The sequence below is a fragment of the Thunnus maccoyii genome, chromosome 4, assembly GCF_910596095.1.
Source record: "Thunnus maccoyii chromosome 4, fThuMac1.1, whole genome shotgun sequence".
NCBI classification, from domain to species: Eukaryota; Metazoa; Chordata; class Actinopteri; order Scombriformes; family Scombridae; genus Thunnus; species Thunnus maccoyii.
The window spans coordinates 14,774,498-14,795,971 of record NC_056536.1 but is presented as its reverse complement, the minus strand read 5'-3'; the positions used below and the strand labels follow the sequence as shown (position 1 = coordinate 14,795,971).

The following is a 21,474-nucleotide window of genomic DNA, read 5'->3' as shown; positions in this document are numbered from 1 at the left end:
GATCAGTAACTAATGGTACCTATTGGAGAAGGTAGCATAATTAAACTGGACAACATGTTAATGAAAGACGGATTAACCCATTTTTTTCTAAAGTAAAGAGTTTGTTTTTTCTGCAAGAGACGTAACGTTTAGTATTAGGGTAGACGTAAGGCTACATGTGTTGGCTATTGACCTATCAGGGGTTTGAACGATGGGAGGGAAAACAAGACAGAAACTCCACATTCCAACACACATCGTACTTCCTGTCTGCTACACTGCGCGTGGCTTAAAATTCAACAAACTTGTAACTGATCCCAAATGTAACAAAGTCAATCGCCTAAAACACTCAGCACGTGGCCAAAAACGTTTAGACTCACGTAATAGTTTGCATATGATCAGTTTTAGTGAATGGTGCAGTCAACAACAAAGGATGAATCAATCATATTGGAACGCGTCCAGGCAGTGACGTGATTCCGCTTCCGTTACATGGGCGTGAACAAAAGGGGATCGCTTGCCGCGTGCCCCCTCGCGCCGCGTTTCGTGTTATAATAAAAACACTACATTTTGCTGTTTTTGTTTGCTAATTTGCTGCCAATTTCAGCAAAAATGCAGACGTTCAGCCATCTTCTGTTGGAATATCCTGAGATAATGTACACTGGAGTCGGCGCCACGGCGTTTGCCGCCGGCGGAGCGCTGATATACAAAATTGCTACCAGGTAAGTTCAAGGCTTTGCGGCATGTTTGTAGCGTGATTTACGTCCAAGTTGTTTCGAGTTAGCATGCTGGCTTCAAAATGTGCATGGCCGATTCAAAACCGTGACGTTCAACGAGTAATGTCGCTAACAAAAAATGTGCAAATATATCTCCCGTTTCCAAAGAGTAGTCCAACTGTCAACGCTAGCTAGCGCTAACTTTGCTAGCTGTTTTGCTAACTAACTTAGTGCATGGTAGTTTTGTGACACAAATGTTAAGATAAATCGTCATTTTACACAAGTTGAAACACAGATATTATAGTTTTGATGACTTAAGAACTATTGTATCCTTGGAACGGAGTGTCATAATGTTATTAAATGTTGTCTTAACGTTATTATTAATCTGTGCATTAGCTAAATATCAACAGGGCTTCCCAAACTTTTGCCCGTCAAGGACTTTAACAGGACATGCTCGTAGTCTGTGCGTCAGTTATTTCACTGTATATAAGAAGAAGAGCCACATTTATGTAGTAATGATATCAATGCTCCCTCTGGAGCCACACCAAGGACTCATGTGCTCTCTGAATTCCACTTTAGGAAATGTTTGGACCTCAGACATGTGTCGGCAGGTTTGATTAACAGTGTCATGCTATATCTTACTTGCAGAAAGAAGCCGGTCAATGCCAATGTGAACTGCTGGTTCTGTAATCAGGATACAGTGGTACCCTATGGGAACAGGAACTGCTGGGACTGTCCCAACTGTGACCAGTACAATGGTTTCCAGGATGTAAGTTTGACAAGTATATGACCTGTTGATTATTGTCATTGTATGTCAAAAAGCTGAAGTGAATCTTTTTTTTTTTTTTTTTAATCAGAATGGGGATTACAACAAACCCATCCCTGCTCAGTACATGGAGGATCTGAACCATGGAGTGTCTGGTAGTCTTCCTTCAGCTGTGCCACCTAACACACTGCAGTGGGTCAACTCTCAGATGCTGCTGTGCAAGAAGTGCAATAAGAACCAGTCTGCAAAGATCAAGCAGTTGGCCTCATTTATCCCAAGAGATGATGTATGTACTTTGCTCTTTTCCATTCACTACGACACTCTCTTTTTTTTGTTACCATGTCTGAAGACTGTTAACATCAAATTTATTACTGTTCATTTCTTTTGTAGGAAAATTATGATGAGGAAATTGAGGCCTACAAGCACCACCTGGAGCAGACCTATAAGTTATGCCCGCCATGTCAGGCAGCAGTGGAGTACTACATCAAATACCAAAACCGCCAACTTCGAACCGTGCTCCTAAGCCATCACCTTCGACACACCCGAGATACTATCAAGGACTTCATAAAGGTCAGAGTAATCCAGAACCGTAGACTCTTGACAGACTGTCAATATATGAATGAAATTACATGAAACATAGCACTGAATCCCCCTCAGGCTTGATGGATAACCCTGTGCTGTGGTGAATGACTAAATCAGATAATTATATCAAAGATATAACAACTTTTTGTTGCAGAATTGGTCTTATGTTGGAAAATTTACATGTACATAATCTGTACTGGAATTCTGTCACATAAGTTCACATGTGAACTCCGAATTGTGGAGAATCAAGTCCAGACATTTTCCGGAGTTGCTCTTTCACACATGTAGCACAAAGCAGGATTGTCTGTCTGACGTGTTCTCACCTACTGGAAATACTGTTTGATTTAGACGAGGGGTGTAGGAAGCAGGACATGACACAAAAAGTACACTGCGGTTGTAATTAAGTGTTTTTAAGCTTTTCAACAAATAAAATGGCTTATATTTTCTCCCATTAGCGTTAGCGTCACAGCAGGGCGTTCAGGCTCAGTCAAAACAACACAGCATAGCTGGCCTGCTGCATAAATCCAACGCCAGCTGCATGTGTAAAATGGCAGCTGTGAATGAGAGGGTTGACAACTGGAACTCAGACCTCATATCTAAGTTTATGTTCTGCTTGTTCAACAGTTTGATAAATTGCTCGTATCATCTCCCTTACTGGCAGATTTAGTTGCATTTACAGTTTTTATTGTAGTTGTAGCCCACTGGCTCCTGTGATTTCTCCGGAGAATTCACTGCTGTATGCACACATGGGCTCAAACGGACATTACACGGACTTTGTACTAGGGGGCTGCCAGGTTATAGTCCATTTTAATGTCTGGTCCGATTAATTCGGACATTTGCATTCAAACATACAGCTCCTCAGGGTAATGTCCAGATAACTTCAGGGTTGCAGTGCATGTGTGAAAGGGGCTATAGTTACTCCTTCACTGCTGCTCAGTATAACATGAACTGATGTTAATACATCATAATATGCTGATTGAGCTGATAATAAATAAAAGGAAAGCCCACTTATTGTTTTATTAGAAAAGTTATACTCACATTTTTAAATGTCTCAGCCTCTAGTAAATTAAACATGCAGAATATCCAGCAGAGACCTAATCAAGCATCTATTTATTTTCTTTAAACAGTTTTTTTTTTTTAATTTAAGTTTCCTCTCTAGCTTTGGAAACAGAAACTTCCTTAATTTGAACATTTTTATAATGGTCTGCTTTGATTATTTTTATTGAAAGGTCTGTTCATCTTAACACAAATGTCAGTAGTTCCTTTCCATAATCCCACTAGACTACTTAACATGCCCTGCCACTGAAAAGAAGTATTCTAATCATTTTTACCCTCATTTGATATGGTGTTTAATACTGTCTTTTTATCTGATCTGTTTATTTTGCATGGGTTATAATTACTAACTCAACTTTTTTTTTTTGCGAATGTGCTCAAAGCTGAACTGATAGTTCCATTGTTAGCACAGCCAATCGTCTACAAACAAACTTTTTTTAAAAGTCACCCAGCATTGTTCGGCCGAGTAAAGCTTTAACTTTTTGGGAAAAATGGCATTTGTTTCTCTAGATGAAATTTGATGAATTTAATGTGTATATGGATGTTTTCCTCAGTGTATTTTTGCACAAAACAAGCTGTAATTTCAGGTTGAAAATGGTTGAAATGGGGGAAAAAACATGAATCTGCCAGTTTTGCACATAGTTTCCTGTTAATAACATACAACATGTTAGAATTGGTCTTTGTGTGTGGAAATGTCAGAATCCACACTGAAAACATGTTCTCTTTCCTACAGAGCTCCTGTTCTGTGTCTGCTCCAATGGGGGTCATACTGCTACGAGCCCTCGCCTTCCTGATCTGTGCTTTCCTACTTTCCACATCTTTCTGTGGATTGACCGACCAGCAGGCTTCCTCTAGTGGCCAACAGATATTGAGCGGAGGGGTTGTTCCTCCAAAACCCCTCAATGACTCCACGCCCAACAACAAAAGCGACGAAAGCATGAATGTCTGGCAGAATCTGCTGGAGCAGCTCCCAGATATGGCCATAGAAAATGCTGAGCTGGTGTGGCAGTATGGAAAGGAGAACCAAATGGCTGTTGTCTCTGTTGGCCTGTTGACTTGTCTCTCTGCTATCTTCATAGCAGGACCTGTGAGGTAAGAATTCACACCTCTATTTTGGAACGGTAATCCCAGACTGTGAATTTAAGCATGAAACTTTTATATAGATTTCAATAATTCAATCTATTCCTGCATTTTCAGGTTGAGAAGAATTGATGCTGTGGCCTCTGTCCTGTGGTTCCTCATCCTATGCTTGCACCTGAGTGAGAGCTACTTCAATGTTGCCTCAAGCTGGATGGACACAGCCAAGCTCAGCATTACCTCCCTCTGTTGCCTAGTCAGCTTTGCCGCTGCTGTTGCAACTCGCAAACCCCAGGGTCTACGAAGAACCAGATATCGAAGGTCAGAACCTGAGCAGTGATGTTATAATTGTACTCATGACGTGGGGTTGTGGAAATGGTCCTGTTTCCATGAAATATTTGATCTTTAGAAGCAGATCAAAGCACAGTCATCGATCTAAAGATGTTGCCAATTTCTGTTTTTAATTCTCCTAAAAAGAACAAAACATGAAGTTTTTTATTCACTGTTCTTTTTTTGTTTTTTACTCCAAACTGCCCTCTTTTGCTGCCGTGTGTGAATGACTGTGGTTATGGCATGTGAACGGCAAACTATAAACATAGGATTAACTGTCTGGCCACACTTTTATAATGCATACAAAATACTAGCATTTAATATGTGACCAAATTCTGATTTGTTACCAATCTGCAGGGTGATCAAACACACCCTGCTCCCTTCATTATGTCACATCAAAACCTCGCCTGCAAGCATAAATTCACGTTGGTCTAGATTCATCTGATGCATGTAAAATTTCAGCTTAACATTAGCAGTTAAGGGTATTGTTGAACAATAAGATGAATTCTTAGTCCCTCTGGTTGGTAACAGAATAGTGAATAATACATTTTTAATTTTTTGATTGTATCAATGAGAGAAACTGACTAGAACAACCTCTTAGGAATTGGTCAGATTTGATCAATGTAGGTTTCTCAATAACTACTTATTACATGATTCCTAACTCTCAAGATGACCTTTAAGTACACTAAAGAATGGGATTTATAGGAAATTGTACCATGTTTATTTATTTATGACTGATTACATTGCTTATACTTTATTAACCAAAACAAATGTGTGATGACTTCTCTGACCTTCAGAGTTAAAACAAATGCAATAGACAAGTTAAAACCATATTGTGGGATTATAACAATGAAAACTTCACTAGTATTAAACTAAACTATAATCTACTCTGTACCGGGATGTTTTAAAGCGTTTTTGAATGTACTCATTTATAACAGTCTGGTGTTGCTGTTGGTTGAAAATCATTTACTAACTACAGCTCATTGCATGAAATACTAATATGTAAAGACACCGCGGGCCCTACTGAAGAATACAACATCAGTGCTGAAGAAACCGATCAGTTCTCAAGTCGAAGCTGGAGGATTTCTGCGTCTGATGTGTGGTTACGTTTGTAGGGAAGTGGCTGTATTGCATTCTCATCCTTACAGCCTCTGCGTATAAATTCTGCATATTTTAATCATTAGTTGTAACTAACACTTTTTCTTTTTATTGAAGCGGTGTTAAAATGCGTTAGTTCGCAGTCACGAGTTCATCAATATTTCCCCAAAGTCCGTCATTACTCCCAAACCGTTTGCTGCTTCTCTCCCGTCCTCGTTGTCGTAATCTGGTGCTTGTGATATCTGGTTGGATCACACTTTCCTTCTTGACTGTAAGACAATACACCCTGCAAAACACTTTGCATTTTATAATGTTAGTGTTTGTGTGATGTTTTTGTTACTTTCTGCTGTGCCAATAGCTGATGATTTAAAACGGTGCCTCTAGGTGAATACCTGGCAGCTACTTCGCTTGTCTTGGCATTTGCTCAAAGTAATCATGCCTTACTAGTGGTTTGGTGACCTTGTTGTATCAGTGCTGGAACATACAAACACACATGAAGTGTTCACCCCCTGCAACTGAATATAGTCATGCAAGAAATGTTTCGAGTCTAATGCAGAACTGCAAGCAAACTGCTCCGCTGAGTCAAAGAATCAAATTTTTATGACACAATGTGTCATTTAAGTTTTACTTTACAAGTTGCCCTTTTGCAACATTAATCACTACAAACTCAGCAGTATTAGAAATACTGGTCTTGCACGGTTTAAACAGGGTAGGTTTCTATTTATTTTTTCTACCCGAAGATTCTGTTGTTCCAACTGAGATGTTGGACCGCCATGTTTTTAATATTCTGTTTGAATAAAACTTTGTGCTAATTTAAAAAATTTAAATGCTGCATTATCAGTTGCAGCTTGAGTATTAATTTCATTATCCCGTCTCCTACTGATTCATAGTATTATCACTGCTACACAATAAGATTAAACTTTCCTTTATCAGCGTTCTAACATGTCGATGGATTAAACACACTGATAGACGTACTAGTTCCATGCGCTAACATTTCACCTTTCCCTTGGTACAGTATCTGTCAACCTCTGTTTTCAATTATAAATGCTTCAGTAGGAGGGATATTTATTCAACAGTAATTTGTATTACTAAACCAAAAGTACTGAAATAACAGCTGTAGTGTTTGTAGACTGTATTTGGTGGGTAGAGTACTGTAACTATAGGGTTTAAATTGCATGTTGTGCTGTCCTGTAGATGGAGTTATGTTCTCAAACCAGAGCTTTAAATAGTGAAATTCTGTTGCTAGATGGAAAATGTTTAAGATGCAGTTTGTAAAGTTTTTGAGGAAACTGACTCTGTTTAACTTCTCATACAGAGTAATACCCAAGTTTTGGAGCTGAGATACTGTGCTATGCAGTACTGTAGCCTGATAAAACAGTATAATAACGCTGAGTCACTTCCTTTTTTTTTTTTTAACCTTTCATAAACTGCATCATATGACCAGTTGCATCTTAAACTCTTGACAAGATAATATATCAGCTATATATATTTTACATTTATTTACATATGTAAGGTATAATGCTGCAATGATTAGTCAGTTAGTCAATCACAAGAAAATTAATTGCCAACTATTTTCATTACCTAATCCTCTGATCGTTTCAGTCATTTAAGCAAAAATGCCAAACGTGCTGCTTCTAGTTTGGGGTTTGAATTGTTGTTCAGACCAAACATGAGATTAGACGACGTCACTTTGGGCTCTGGCAAGTTATTATGGCCATAGACTGTTGATGCATCAAGTAAACAATTAGAATAATCAGTAATGACAATAATTGTTGCAGCTATAGTATGGTACAACTTAAAGTATTATCTTTGCCAGTTTTCCATGCTGTACAAAAAGTTTTGTGTTCACTATAGACCCGCCCAGTATGTGTTTGTTGTGTTATATCTACATAATGTGTAGCTTGAATATGTATCTACCTTTTTTATAAGCTGTATGACTGTTAACCTTAATTTGTGTCAAGCATTTAACTCTAGAAGCACTACATTCAAACATTTAAGCTGCCAGATGCAGCTGCAACATTGTGCCACAAACATATTTTGTGTTTTTAGTCATAGCTATAGAACTACCTTTTTACTATGAAGTGAATGTTAATTTTTTTTAATAGCACTGTAACTATTGATATCCAGAATGTAGCTAACAAATGTGATAATGTTTTTAGCAATTTGTGTTGCAGAAACACCAAAAGACCCAGTACTTCAAAAAAAAACAATAGATATTCTTCCAAATCTTGCTAATTTTTACACAATTAAGCAATAGTTTGCAATCCCAAACTATAGTATAAATAAGCTAATCAAATACATCTCAATATTATGACTTTTTATGTTTATATATTCTGTAGCAGCCTCAAATGTAGTTCCGTCCATGTTGAAAGGTTTCCTGCAATATACCCAATTAAATTGTGTTTGGGGTGTTTAGATCCTTGAAATTGGGTGTCATGCTTTTAATGTCAGGCTCCTGTTTTGAAAGGGTTGTTTGCTGTATATGGAATATAATAAACAGCTGATGAAAGGATATGCCTTGTTGTTTGTTTTGTTTTTGTTTTTGTTTTTTTTTCATCCACACAAAGACACTGTCTGTCCACTTTTTGAAATGGTACCATAGTTACACACAGTACCAGTCAAAAGTTTGGACACACTTTCCCACTTAAATGAGAAACTTTTGACTGGTACTGAACATAGAATTGGACTTAAAGGAAAAATGTCAGTTTAATGACGATCAAGAGTGCTGCAATTGTTTTTGTGTGTGTGTGTGTTATGATTAAGGTTGATTGCCACTGAATAGGAACTACTTTGAATGGTAACACGTACAGGCCACTGACTGTGTGTTGAGGAAATGTGAAAGAACTAAGTTGTATTGCTGGGCAGCATTTCTCTTAGAGCTTTTGTTCTGAAGGCACTTGCTGCGTGTTGCCCGACAGCTGCAGCAGCATGTCAGTGGCGCCATAAATACACTGCTTACACTAAGTGGTTGTCAGAGCAGTATGTTACAATGATTATACACTGATTGACTGCCAAGGCGGCACTGCTTGTAGTAGTTATAAAACTCAGTGGTTATTTTTTTAATGTCAAGAATGTTGGATGTTTACATCTGGAATAGATGTATCACATCTACAGACAAAAATAACAAATTGAAAATTCAGTGGCGTTACAGAACTATTTATAATGTTCTTTGCAGAGTCTGCGTCCAACAGTATATTTTTGCACAAAACAATGTGGTAGACATTACGACAGAAGACATTATGATGCCTTTGTGTTGCAGATACCTTCCTGGCAGCCCTGCGGTCCCGCCCTTCAGCAGCCAATCTCCTTCGTTCTCCCCTGGCATGGCAGACACTTTCATCCCCACTCCGCCCCCTAACATCTCCAAGCTCATCAACCGCCAAAAGAGGAGTCCCCGTGAGCGCAAGGTCTCCCCCTCCTCTCTGCTCGAGCGTCTCAGTAGAGCCCTGAGCCTTGGCACCGTCCCCTCCTTCGCCTCGACAGGTAACATTAAAATGATTTCATTCATCTTGAGTTCACAGATGAAACGCAAGTCATCTGATATTGGTCGATCTTGCTTTGCCTTTTGGCGTAATCTGAAGATGCATGTGATTAGATTAAGAGCCCAAGTCATTTACTTGTCTCATTACTCAAAACATTTGCAGAAGATAATTGACATGGTAGTTAAAATGTATTTTTCAAGCGGCTGGTCACTCCCCACAAAGCCAACGGGGGCAAATGTATTTGGCCTACTTGTGTCTACAGTTCTTGTCTCCCAAAGCTACTCAGACATGTTTGATCTTGAGTTTCTCCTTGCTGTGTACAGCCTTGAATACAGACAAGATTTATAATTGATTAGATTCAGTAGCTTTACTTTCAGTTTCTGCTGCTTGTCAAATAATTGGGTCACAACCCTGTTTCCAAACAGGGCAAAGACTTTCTAGAAAAGATGTCTGAAGCACTGTAGTTTTTATGCAGAGGTGTTTTTTTTAAATTTTGTTTTAAACACATAATTTAACATTTTACAATTTTTAAGTTATCAGTGCTCTCTTAAGGAAAAACTATAATAGAGACACAGTTTCTAGGTGGCCTCAGATATAACTTCGGCATTTCTGTACTGCAACAACTTTTACTTATCAGTCCACATACACACTGATTCCATTATATCCGCAATAAGCTGATATTCCAGCCTGACCTATTCATCCTCCGTTTTGCATATAGTATGATGACCTTGCATAAGAATATGCATTTAACTTATAATGAATATGTATGTATTACGAAAATATGACCCAAGTAGAGGGTTGATTGGCCTTATTCCATCTAAAGCCGCATTTATCAATTTTTACCACTAGGGGGCTGAAAACATCAGAACAACCTGACAAAGAGACCACCAACACATATCTCATTACTTCTACCTGCACTTGAGTAACCTGATTACAGTTGATTTTCTCCAGTAAGCTGATTTCTTAAATGCCATGTAAATGAGAAACCTTGTTACTCGTTTACAAGTATGCACACGCATAACAGACTGCAGAGAGGGAAGGCACAGTCGAGCTGCTGGATGAAAGGAGAGAGATGATTACACGGAGCGGTGCGTCCTCGTATTTAAAATAATTCCATCCTAAACTGAGACACTCTGTCTGCCTTTTCTCTCCTCTCACTGCACTGTTAGTCTGCTCTGACATTCACACACCACAAACAGAAGTTAGAAAGCAGCATCTACTATATTAGTTAAAAAACGTAAACCATGGTTGACCAAAATGACCTGCTGCATGCGTACACAGATTTACAGTAACTTTTTCAGGTTACTACATGTGTATGTAAACATGCTATCAGATTACCCACATAATGACACATGGCCTGACATGTTTGTACAAAGTTGTCTACTTTTAGGTCTATCAGACACAGACCAACATTAGCTTTTATTCAGACCATCAGAGTTTCTTACTCATGGAAATGTCACACAGCAGGTCAACTATACAGAAACTGTGGGTTGTAAAGCCAAAACGAAGAATTAAAAAATCTGCAGAATTGTGTTTTCTTTGATATTGGCACTGTGAATAATCTTTTTTGCATTAACATGAAAAACACTGATTAATGTAGGGGAAAGAAAGTCCTGGTTCATGGTGGTGATGAATGGTGTGATTACATATGTATTTGTCTTGTTTTCAGATTCTGGTTACCTGTTTAGCGGAAGCAGACCAGCCTCCCCGTCCTCAGGTATCAAAACTCCTTTTTGATTATTTTGTGATCTCCACTAAATCCTATATCATGAAAAATCCTTAACAATTTCAAAGCACTTGATTTGACATTTCTCACTGCTTTTTGGCACAGACTACTTTTCACTGAAGTCAGTGAGCCGCCCATCATCCCCAGCCCCCTCTCCACCTCCCTCAGTATCTGGTTCGGCTAGTGCTAGTTCCAGTTCCGGTTCTGCCAGACAACGCCGCCCTCTCATCAGCCCTGCTCGACTCAACATCAGTGGCAGGAAACTCCGACTTTTTTCAACTGAGGCCGAAGCCACGCTCATGTCTCCACCTGTGTCGCCATGTTTTCACATGTCCTCCTCACATGTAGAGCAAACTTCCTCCATTTACAGCGGCTGCTATTCACCTTCGATATCACCCTTCCAGATCCAACAAGGTACGTAAAGCAGAGGTTAAATGGTTCTGAGTAAAATGTTTGTTGAAGGAGGGTTTGTAGTGACAATCATTGTCTATCTCTACCACCAGAGTACATTAAAGTAAAGCATTTTCAATTTCTACAAGTAGTGGCTCTAAGAGTAAAATGGCTATGTCTATTAAACCCAAAGTCAGTTATTTCAAATGATCACAAAGTTTAAAAATTGAGTGATATAAAAAAAAAATTCATAAAAATCCTAAATTTAGTATGTAAGGGACTGTACAGTTGTTACTTGGTGGGGGGTGAGTTGAAAAAGGACGAAGGTATTTAATTTTATAATTTTTATCTTTGTTGAAGGAAGGGTAGGCTGACTTTGTGAGAGCAAGGAGGGTCTTAAATTATTTCAGCCTTCTCTTGGTGGATTTATTGTATTAAAAAAATAGAGGACCATGGGAAATAAAGGTATCACATGCTGCTATTTATTCTTCTGATCAATGAAATCAATCATGTCAACTGTGGCTATTTACAGTTTCAATATGATCAAATCTGCGTGCACGTTTCCTTCAATCCACAAACCGATCCTAATAAGACTCATTCAGCTTTTTTCACTGTCAAAAGGAGGGTCCAACAACAATGTAAATAAGGCTGGGGAGGGTTATACCTTTTAAATCAAATGTAAAATTCAGCCCTGTCTCCCCATCACAATTGTTTTCTTACTGTTCCTAATAACTTCATGTTTCAATGTTTGTATCTTTTTCTTCATGTATTGTAGATTTGAATTCCATATTAAGAGATGGTGTGAGTGAGAAGGAGAAGCAAAGCAGCTCCTCAGAGTCCTCCGCTTGTTTGGTTGGTACTACAACACAGGAGTCAGAGACCCCCCCTTCTCCAAAAGGTAAGCAGTCTAGTTTAAACATAGCAGGGACACGTCAATCTGCTTGAAATCCCATTCGATTTTTTGTTTTATAACAACTTCATGATGTTTCTTGGCCTTTTTAAAATAGAGTTGAAATCCCAGTCTGCTTTACAGTTTCTAATAGGGCTGGCCAATATGGCCAAAAAATAAAATCTTGATTATTTTTTTTATTTTATTTTTTTCCATCTTTGGGTTGATTCTCGATTTGACTCAATTTTTGTTTGCCTGCAAAATGCAGTATTAAAACATATTTTTAAACAGTTAACAATTAACATGCTCTGAGTCCTTTTTAAATGCCAGCAAACTCCAAGTGGTCTATCATACCTTTTACTTGAGTGGCTTCCGTCTAGCAACTCTACCATCAAGGCCTGATTGATGGAGTGCTGCTGGTCGTCCTTCCGGCAGGATGATGGACATTGGCTACGGCAACTCATGCAAATATAAACACATCAGAAACAAAAGAACAGATGCATTTTACAGTTTCAAAAATCAAATAAAGTTACAGGTAATGCACCCATCAAGTATAATAACTTTAGAGGAAACAGGACAGATTGAACTGTTAAGTGTGTGAATCCAAAATGCCTTTGCGGAGCGGTGAGTCATTGCCCTGGGAGAGTGTGAGAATTTTTCTATTCCCCGAAACTTCAATGACGCTGCAGAGCCGTGGTTGGTCTGTGCATAGTGATGTACAATAGCGTTATCTGCATTTTATTTTCATAAGTCTTTAAAGGTCATAACAAAAATAAATGACTTGCAAGCGTTAGTAATCTTACTGAGCCTCTATTACAATATGTTGACTTCTTCATAAAGACGTTTGTCTCAAGTTTCCCTTTTTTTATCTTGGGGACACAGTTGATAAAACTTAACACTATCAGTTCAAAAGTTCAAATGTGAACTAGATTATAATCTGGTAACTCTAGATGTGCAGAGCCTGAACGCATCCAAAATTCAGGAAATAGGTCTTGACGCTCTCTCTCTCATTACCTCAACAAACGTCCAGATGGGATTTTGCCTTCAAATAAATTCCTATTAACACTGTCAGAAATTTCTCTCACATTTAACTTTTCCAAGTATCTGTATCCATATTACTTGTAATCTTGTGGCGCAGCTATGGACAGTGGCAGATACGACAACTGCTTTATTGGCGATGGCCATGTTCACAACACGCTTCATGCGCAACAACACCACATCCTGTTACTTCTTCCCAATACCAGATAACATGTATACTCTCATGCAGGCAGTCATTTGAGCAACTGAATATAATGCAACCAGTACAAAATATTGTAAACGTACATATCTATAAATGCATATTAATACGTGGAACTTAACAAACTCCCTCTTTCCCCCCCAAAAAAGCATTTATTCCCAGTCCTGTGCTGAAGCCTTGAGACTTCCTTTTTTGTAAACAGAAAATACAACAAAAAAATAAGACAACACTGCATATTTCAATAGGCCTCCTGTATTCAGTTCCTTTTTATGTGACTTAGAAGACTGACTTTGTTAATCAAGTTTCTATCATTCACTCACGTCATTCACTAAATGCCTCAACTAACTGGAGAGCTAATGCCCCCATTTTGGTAAGGCAAGTTGTTCTTCTGAGTTGTGCCACAGGACTCGTTCAACCTTTTGAATTTAGATAAATTCTTTGTTGCTGCTCATTTCCAGACAGAATCTTTTCTCAATGACTGACTTTGTGTATCAACCAGTGAATTATTTTATTATTTTTATTATTAATTTAGGTTATTGGTGTAGCATGTTCAAGCAGCATCACCGGTAGTCATTTCACAAGAGCGTAACCAGAAAGATTGCACTATCAATTTCATGACATGGCCAGTGTTTCACCATCAAGTGTGGTCCGTACAGTTCTCTTGACTCTTTGCCTGACAAGAGAGGGGTGAGAACTCAAGTGCCCCCATCTGAAATATTTTAAAATGAGACTTTGCTGAATACAATCATCAGAGCACTCTCTGCCCAAGTGTTACAAGTTCAGAACTACCTTCTTGGACTTATGTTTGCACACTATTGTGTTTGATTCATGAATAGTCTGTGCTGTTGCATCTTCATGCTTTTCATGCTTTGAGAGTTGAACTTTTTCCTCCTTACAGAGATGAGTCTTGTACAGCTTGTAAAGGATCCGTATGGGCTGCATATGCTGAATGTATTTGCACTTTCTGTCAAAGGTCACAGAGTCTGTCCCCACATCATAGAAGTTGTCATGCACCTCATGTTTAACTTTGAATGTAGGTCTAACATGAGGTGTTTCAAGAAGGGTTGAGTCAAGAGCAACCAGACTTGTAGATTCTTGAACACGGTTCACATCTCATACAAAAGGCTTCTTTTAGTTCTGACTAGCAACAGAACCACGCTCAGCCCAGATGCAAGACCAGTTTGACCTCTGCTCGAACACCACCTATTTCAAATACGAGGGCTTTTACAGAAAATTGCATGACTGTGCCATGGGTTAACCAGTGTTTCCCATTGTGGCTAACCTCTACATGGAGGAAGTAGCCAGAGCCCTGACCTCCATAGAGGGAACAGCACCTAACCACCGGATCATATACGTGGACAACACATGGGTCAAAATGAAACTCAGGAAGTGAAAGCCTTCTCAGAACACATCAACTGGACCGCAACATCAAGATCACACGAGGACATCAGGAGCACTGAAGAGAACAGAGCAGGAGCCTTTGAGTATACAGGAAACGCACATGAACCAGTACTTCCTCTCTGACTCTCACCGCCCACTGGAACACAAACTGGGCTAGGCTGACAATGTGCCTACAAGCACCGAGACCAAGGAGAACGCCTTGAGAAAGCCTTAAAAACTTGTGGCTACCCTAACTGTACTTATGTAAAAATGGCAACAATATCCGGTAAGAACACCAAAACTGCAGGCGGAGAAGAACAGAACAAACGCAACAATGTTGTTCATACATGGACGGTGAATCTTAGAAACTCAGGAGGAGCTTCAAAAAGCATCACATCCCTATTTGTCAAACCCAGGCCAGTATCACACTGAGACAGAAGTTAGTCCACCCTACCACACACCCAAATACAAGTGGAGCAATTTAGCGTAGTCCAATGCAACGAGGCATGTGCAGGCCTATACATGGAGGAAACAAACAACTGCTAAACAATGCCTGGGACGCCCTACTAGTTTATTAGAACTTGGTCAAAACTGAAGAACCTTTTTTGGATCAGAGGCGAAATGTCTTCTTCAGTCTTCAAGTCCAGTTGCCCTTGACTCAACTCTTTTTTGATATACATGACCTGGTAGAATCTTCAGACATAGAGATGAGGTTTTATTGTTATGGAGAAAATTTGTGTGCCCCACTACATAAAGTCATTCACATGACAGGCAAGTATCCCAGTTAGTGTGCAGTCCTGATGTTGCCAGCAGCAACTCAGCATAATTTCCTTTAATCTGTTGTACCAGCATAGTGAAGCATCTGCCAGACCATAGACACTTTTTGAGCTCCATAATCTTCCTTCACTGTCAGCCCAGGAAAAGTAAATGTCACATGATTTATCCGTTCCCCAAAGAAATGCAGATTTTATATCCATAGAATAATGTGTCCACAGTCTTTTGACAAATCACTGCCTCAAGTAGCTAAAGACACTCTGTAGCACATTCAAGTGAGTCCTTTTTCAGCTCTGACACTTAAAACTCCTCAAAACCTCCAGCTACAGTTCAGTGAGTGTCTGTTTTGAAGGTGCACACCCATCTGGTATAAATGCACTTCTGTCCCTCATCCCTAACTTAAACACTCACCAACTAACTCATGTTTTTTCATCAGTTCCCTGCCCTGCACCACTGAATCTCTGTATTTGTGTGTTGCTCTGTTTCCTTCTGCATTCTCAGCTCGTTTCTTCTGTTCCCTGTTATTGTCAGCAGTCTCCTGTCCTTGCTGAATGTCCTCTATCCATGTCTGACAAACATCCTGATTCATTACAAATCCTGTTCCTTTCCACTCACTCGTTGTGCACTTTGTCTCCCATTTCATATTTCTGATGTGACAGAGTTTCCGCAGTGCTTTCCATAATCTCTCTGAACACTCTGCTTCTGTAAAAGTAGTAATTCAGTTCATTCAATATTGATGTAAACCCACTAAAATTAAAGCTGAGACTTGGCACTTTAATGTAATATCTATTACTTTATTTCAAATTGAATGTCCTGAAGCACAGAGCCTGATGAACAAAAATGTAACTGTCCAAATACTTAAAGCCTGGACGGTATCTTTATGTGGTGCATCATTAAGATAGGTTAGCTTACAGCACAACAGTGAGCTATTCTAATGTTTGAGGGTTACCAATATAATTCATTTTGTTCATCTTTGTTGTCACCTTGTTCTAGAGTTTATACAGATTAAGGTTAGAAGATGAAAAGGTCATTTTACCTGGTTCTATGAAGCCTACGGTCCGACTTGAATCACCTGGCTAACAGCTTGCTAACTGTTGATTGTCACACGATTGAACAACCTACCCAAGCGCATTAGCTGTAGAGGCTCCGATAAACCACCTAACACTGTCTCCTGGTTGCCAAATCAATCAGGTTTTTTCTGCTGTGGATGCTGTACACAATGTTCAAACCCATCAGACACCAAATACCAAAAGAATACACCAAAGTCTTTTCTTAAACTGCAGCAGCACACATGTTATCTACATGTAGAAATGTCCCTGTGGTCTGGTTTATTTAACTGCATAAAACACGGATTATGTTATTGCACAACATCATGCACAGGTTACCATGGTTCTGCATCATCATTTAAAAGTCTGGAGAATAGAAAAATTCCCACCCTCTCCTAAAGCTGTGACATAATCAAGTCACTGCTCTGAAGAGGCCTTTTGGATTCACACATTTAACAGCAGAGTCTTTGTTTCCTCTTAAGTCACCTTTAGTATATCTGATGGATGCATTACTTGTACTTGCACTTGGACATTGGAAATGGCAACTCGCACCCTTCGATCCGTCATCCAGTAGATCTGAAATCCAGTTCAGCTAACTATCCAATGACAGTAGCACACCTATTCTAGGTCGACTATATGTATTTACCTTATCTTTGTCCGTTTTGATGCTGATGAAGACACAGTAGTGTCTAAACATTGCACATCTATCAGTTTGCTTCAGTCCTTTTTTCCTCTGTATTTAATATGGATTTGTGATGTTTGGCTGATACCTGACCCGCTTTTTAAGATCAGTGTCAGAGCGGCCAGTATCTGATTGTTGCTTCCCAATTTTTTTTATTAAGTCTGTTTGAGGCATTCTGTGTTTGCTCAAAATACACTGGTCTCAAATTAAACCGCCATGGTTTTAGGAAATGTATCTAAAATGGCCCGAGACAGTGAATATATTGGCTGACTAACAAAACTACGAAAGATTTACACAAAATGGAAAACCTTCACGCCACATTGATGCTGCTGTATGATGATTCTCATTAAATTAATTTGCTTTCTCTCTGACATCCTCAGGTTTTTACAAGCGACTTTTGTGGTCGGGGATTTTATTAGCGAGCCTTAGTGCCAACCTGTTCTTCGCCTGCCTCTGTATGTACAACTGGATGTGAGCTGTTGATGGGTTCGCTGCTGTTCCCTTGTGACCTTCAGAGTGAGTCAGCCTCTGGTTGTCGTTCCCGTAGACCTGCAGGTCAATCAGCAACGTCAGAAAACATCTTGTTGGCTGGTGCTTGGTGAAAATACAGATGATGGTTTTTGTGGTCGGATCTTGTTAGTCTTTTGTTATGTCACTCCACCTCTTACATGAACACAGGTGCAGGAGTATTTCATTTAAAAGGCTCAGTTCTTTGTACTGATGCCTGATGGCATTTTAAAAACCATGCTGTGAAATGTGCAATAACATGCACTGTTCAGTCAATGCTGCTTGAACACAGTCATGTCTTACTTATACTGATTGTGACCTCTTCCAGCTGAATTAATATTCTGGTTCTCTACAATTGCCAAAATCTAAAAAGCATTAAGCAGCTCGTTGTAGAGACGTTGTACAGATTTTCACTTTTGTGAAGTCGTCATTTCACAGCACTGGTATTTGCCATTGTCTTTGTTTGTTTGTTGAGCTGAGAAAGAGTGTCGAGCTCTATCCCAGTGTTTTCTAATACGGTTTACAGTCAACATTTGTAATATTATGGTCATTTATAACTCCTAACAAAGTGGCGTGTTACAGTCATTCACTACAGAAATGGTTCTTTCACCAAACATTTCACCTTCTATAGACATCCTGTTCACATCAGCAGGGTTGGAAATTAACAGGGGCTCGGGGCAAAATGGCCCCCAAAAATGTAAAATTGCTGACGGGGAGGTTTTAAATGCCCTCGTAAAACAAACGGTCAACAGTTTAACTCCTCACTGAGCTGTGAACTCATTCATACAGGACGTTCTTAGAGACATCCTGTTCACAAGTTAGTTTGTAAAGGGGCAAAACTTTAAATGTTCACAATCCAAAAATGTTCTCATCTATAAAAAGAAATCATGTTTCCGTTTGCATGATCATTTGCATAAGGCAGCAAAATGATCAGTAGAAGTTTCACTCCTCACTCAGCTGTGAACTGATTCATACAAGATATTCACTCCAATGTTTGCTGATATGATTTACAGTCATCATCTGTAATATGATGGTTATTTATAACTCCTACCAAAGTGACGCAGGTCACAATCATTCACTACAGAAATATTTCTCTTTTCAAACATCTTGTTCACAGGCTGATTTTTAAGTGGCAAAACTCCTAAAAAGGTCAAGTGCAATAACAAGAAAATGTTAGTTCTAATCTATTAAAATCATGTTTACATGAACATGATTTCAGCATATTTCCTTAAGGCAGCACAGTAATCAGGCAGAGGTTTTACTTCTCACTGAGCTGTGAACTAAGTTAAACAAGACATTTTGTGTTTGTCTACATATAGAATTGTAATGATTTTTGCACCTGGTTTTCTGAATTGTATTTTCAGTTTTTTGTTTGGTTGTGTTGTATTTTGAATATGTGACTTGCACTTGTTCTATTAGAAATGAAGAGCACAGATGTTTTGATTATTGTGTGTATGTTGAACAAATGATTTACAAAAGGTTGTAAATTTTGGGCATGTTTAAGATGTGTATATAAACAGGTTACAGTTCATGCCTTTCATGCAGAAAGCAGATGTAGTCAGACTTTGTTTTGTTTTATTTCCACATGAAATTTATTGTGGTGTAAAATGACCACCTTAATTTTTGTGAGGATTTTTTTTTTCTTGAGCAATTACTGAGTTTATGTGATTTTTCTCACATAAGACACTTATGCAAATTTAATTTTGTGCTCATTTAAAGTGCATTTGTCAATTTGTTTGGAAGAGTGTATTTTGAGCCGAAGTGTTAAAAAAAAAGAAGAACTAAAACAAAAAAAAACTAAAAATTAAGTTTCTGGGAAAACTAAAAGTTGCTACTGAAAATAAATCTAAATGACTGGGAATTGTCTAATGTTTAGAAATTGAGTGTAACCTTTCAACATAGTGTATTCAGACTTGTGCATTTGTGCTTGATGTGTAAAATGACGTGTGTGCATTTCTTCTCAGAAGAAGGTGTAATCATTGAAAGGTTATGAAATGTAAATGTATTTCAGCCATGCTGAAATTTTCATTTCAAGAAGAAATTAATTTATTTTTGAATTTGTATTTAATGTAAATGAAAGTTTTTCTCGACTTTACGTCACTTACGTTGAATCAAAGGTCGTGTGTTTAGACTCTTTGAGAAGTGGTATGAATTTATGTTCTGTGTAATATTTTCACTAATGGTTTGAAGGGTTGTTACTCCACTGTGTTGAGCAATGCAAATGTTTGGTCTGTGTGATTGTAAGAAACAACATTGGCTTGTTTTATCTAGACCCATACTTTTTTAATAAAGTATTTTTTCCTAATTTGTTTTGTGTAATGAGTTGAATATTTAATCTCCATCAACTACAGAATCATTTCTATAACATGTAAATACAGATTGATGCTCTGCAACCTTTGATAAACGCGCCCCCTTCTGGCACCACTAGCACATCAGCATCCCTCCCTCTCTAGATTTTTTTTTTTTTTTCCTTTTTAGGTTTGACTCTGAGAACATTTCAAGCTGAAGGCTGTTTTATTGAACTGAAATATTTCAACACTGAGTTTACACTGGAGCCTTGAGGGAAGTCATGTCTAAAATGTTGCCATAGCAATGAGAGACTGAATTTGACAGTGGATGAGCGGAGCAAATGTAAGTACATTACTCACCGAGCAGTCAAGGACGAAGAAAAGAGACTTTTAGATAAATGACTGAAATGAGGAGAGGGGAAATGTTTGCATTTGAGAGCTGTAATGCTATAAAATAAGTATAAACTTTGTTTTTTTACTGAACAAATACAATTCCTTGTGCAGGTTTTAAAAGTGATCACATGATGACTACAAAGCTACCAGTTTTTCATCAGCAGTGCATCCCAAATTCCAGTTCTTGCACATCCCTGCAGCCTAATAGATATGAATCATTAACAATATTGCTTGTTCATGAGTTTATGAATGTATCTAAATCGTTTTAACATGTTCAGATTGTCACTGACCTGCTACATGAAACAGGTCATACTCTTGTTTTAGATTTGAAATTTTGTATTATGTCCTGAATATCAAAATAGCTGATATCTGTTTATCTCAGCACAGGACAATTATGTGTTTGATGCCTGATTTCCTTTAATTAACTCTAACATGAGCTCTTCTGTTTTTTTTTCCAAGTACTTGCTGTATGGACGTTTCCATTGTCACTTTACTTTTGCTGCTTCCCCTTTTTGCTTGTTCAATAGGGAGCTTCCCCATCTCTGTTACTTTCAGAGGAGATTATTTCTCTGTGCACCTGCTTAACCAACATTTTAACCACCTTGCCCTTCTCAAGATGAGAAAGCCTAGACTCAACCTTGGCTGAATAATATCATTAAGCCTCTACAAAGAGAACGTGGGAAAGCTGAGTCAATCTGTAAAAGCTAACAAGACAGTCGACCTGACAATTTAAAATCACTCCCGAATTTGGAGAAAGTCCTTAAGAAATCCTCCCTATTTAATTCACAACAATATTTTTTGACACATTTCAGTGTGGATTCAAGGAATTAAACATGAATCATTGCTTTTCTTAAATAATCTCATTCTAGCTGTTGACTACTATTTTTCTCCTCACATCTTTCTTTTAAAGGTGGACTGTGACATCCTGATCAATCTCCTTCAGGCTGTAGTTGTATTAATGGCACAGCTCTGTACCGGTCAACACAGGCAGCATCTCATCCTTTTCTCTATTTACGTGCTTCATCTTTGTCAGATCAGTCAAAAATACTGGATGTATTTCCTTCCACTGTCACACTGTGGACATG

The 21,474-nt window shown here is 38.5% G+C and overlaps 1 protein-coding gene across 2 annotated transcripts; it reads left to right on the top strand.

Moving 5' to 3' along the window:
- The first annotated feature begins 476 nt into the window (after positions 1–476).
- Positions 477–20,017, top strand: tmem201 (transmembrane protein 201). 2 transcript variants are annotated; one of them, XM_042408920.1, is made up of 11 exons: positions 477–695; positions 1,338–1,458; positions 1,547–1,741; positions 1,846–2,025; positions 3,824–4,182; positions 4,288–4,488; positions 8,855–9,078; positions 10,747–10,794; positions 10,909–11,217; positions 11,969–12,091; positions 17,582–20,017. In XM_042408920.1, exons 1-11 carry the CDS (start codon positions 586–588, stop codon positions 17,674–17,676), a joined length of 1,965 nt encoding a protein of 654 aa, XP_042264854.1. In that variant the 5' UTR covers positions 477–585; the 3' UTR covers positions 17,677–20,017. The 2 variants fall into 2 exon arrangements, with proteins under 2 accessions (XP_042264854.1, XP_042264855.1); XM_042408921.1 differs by lacking the exons at positions 8,855–9,078; positions 10,747–10,794; positions 10,909–11,217; positions 11,969–12,091; positions 17,582–20,017 and having other exon boundaries at positions 4,288–7,147.
- Positions 20,018–21,474: the final 1,457 nt, after the last annotated feature.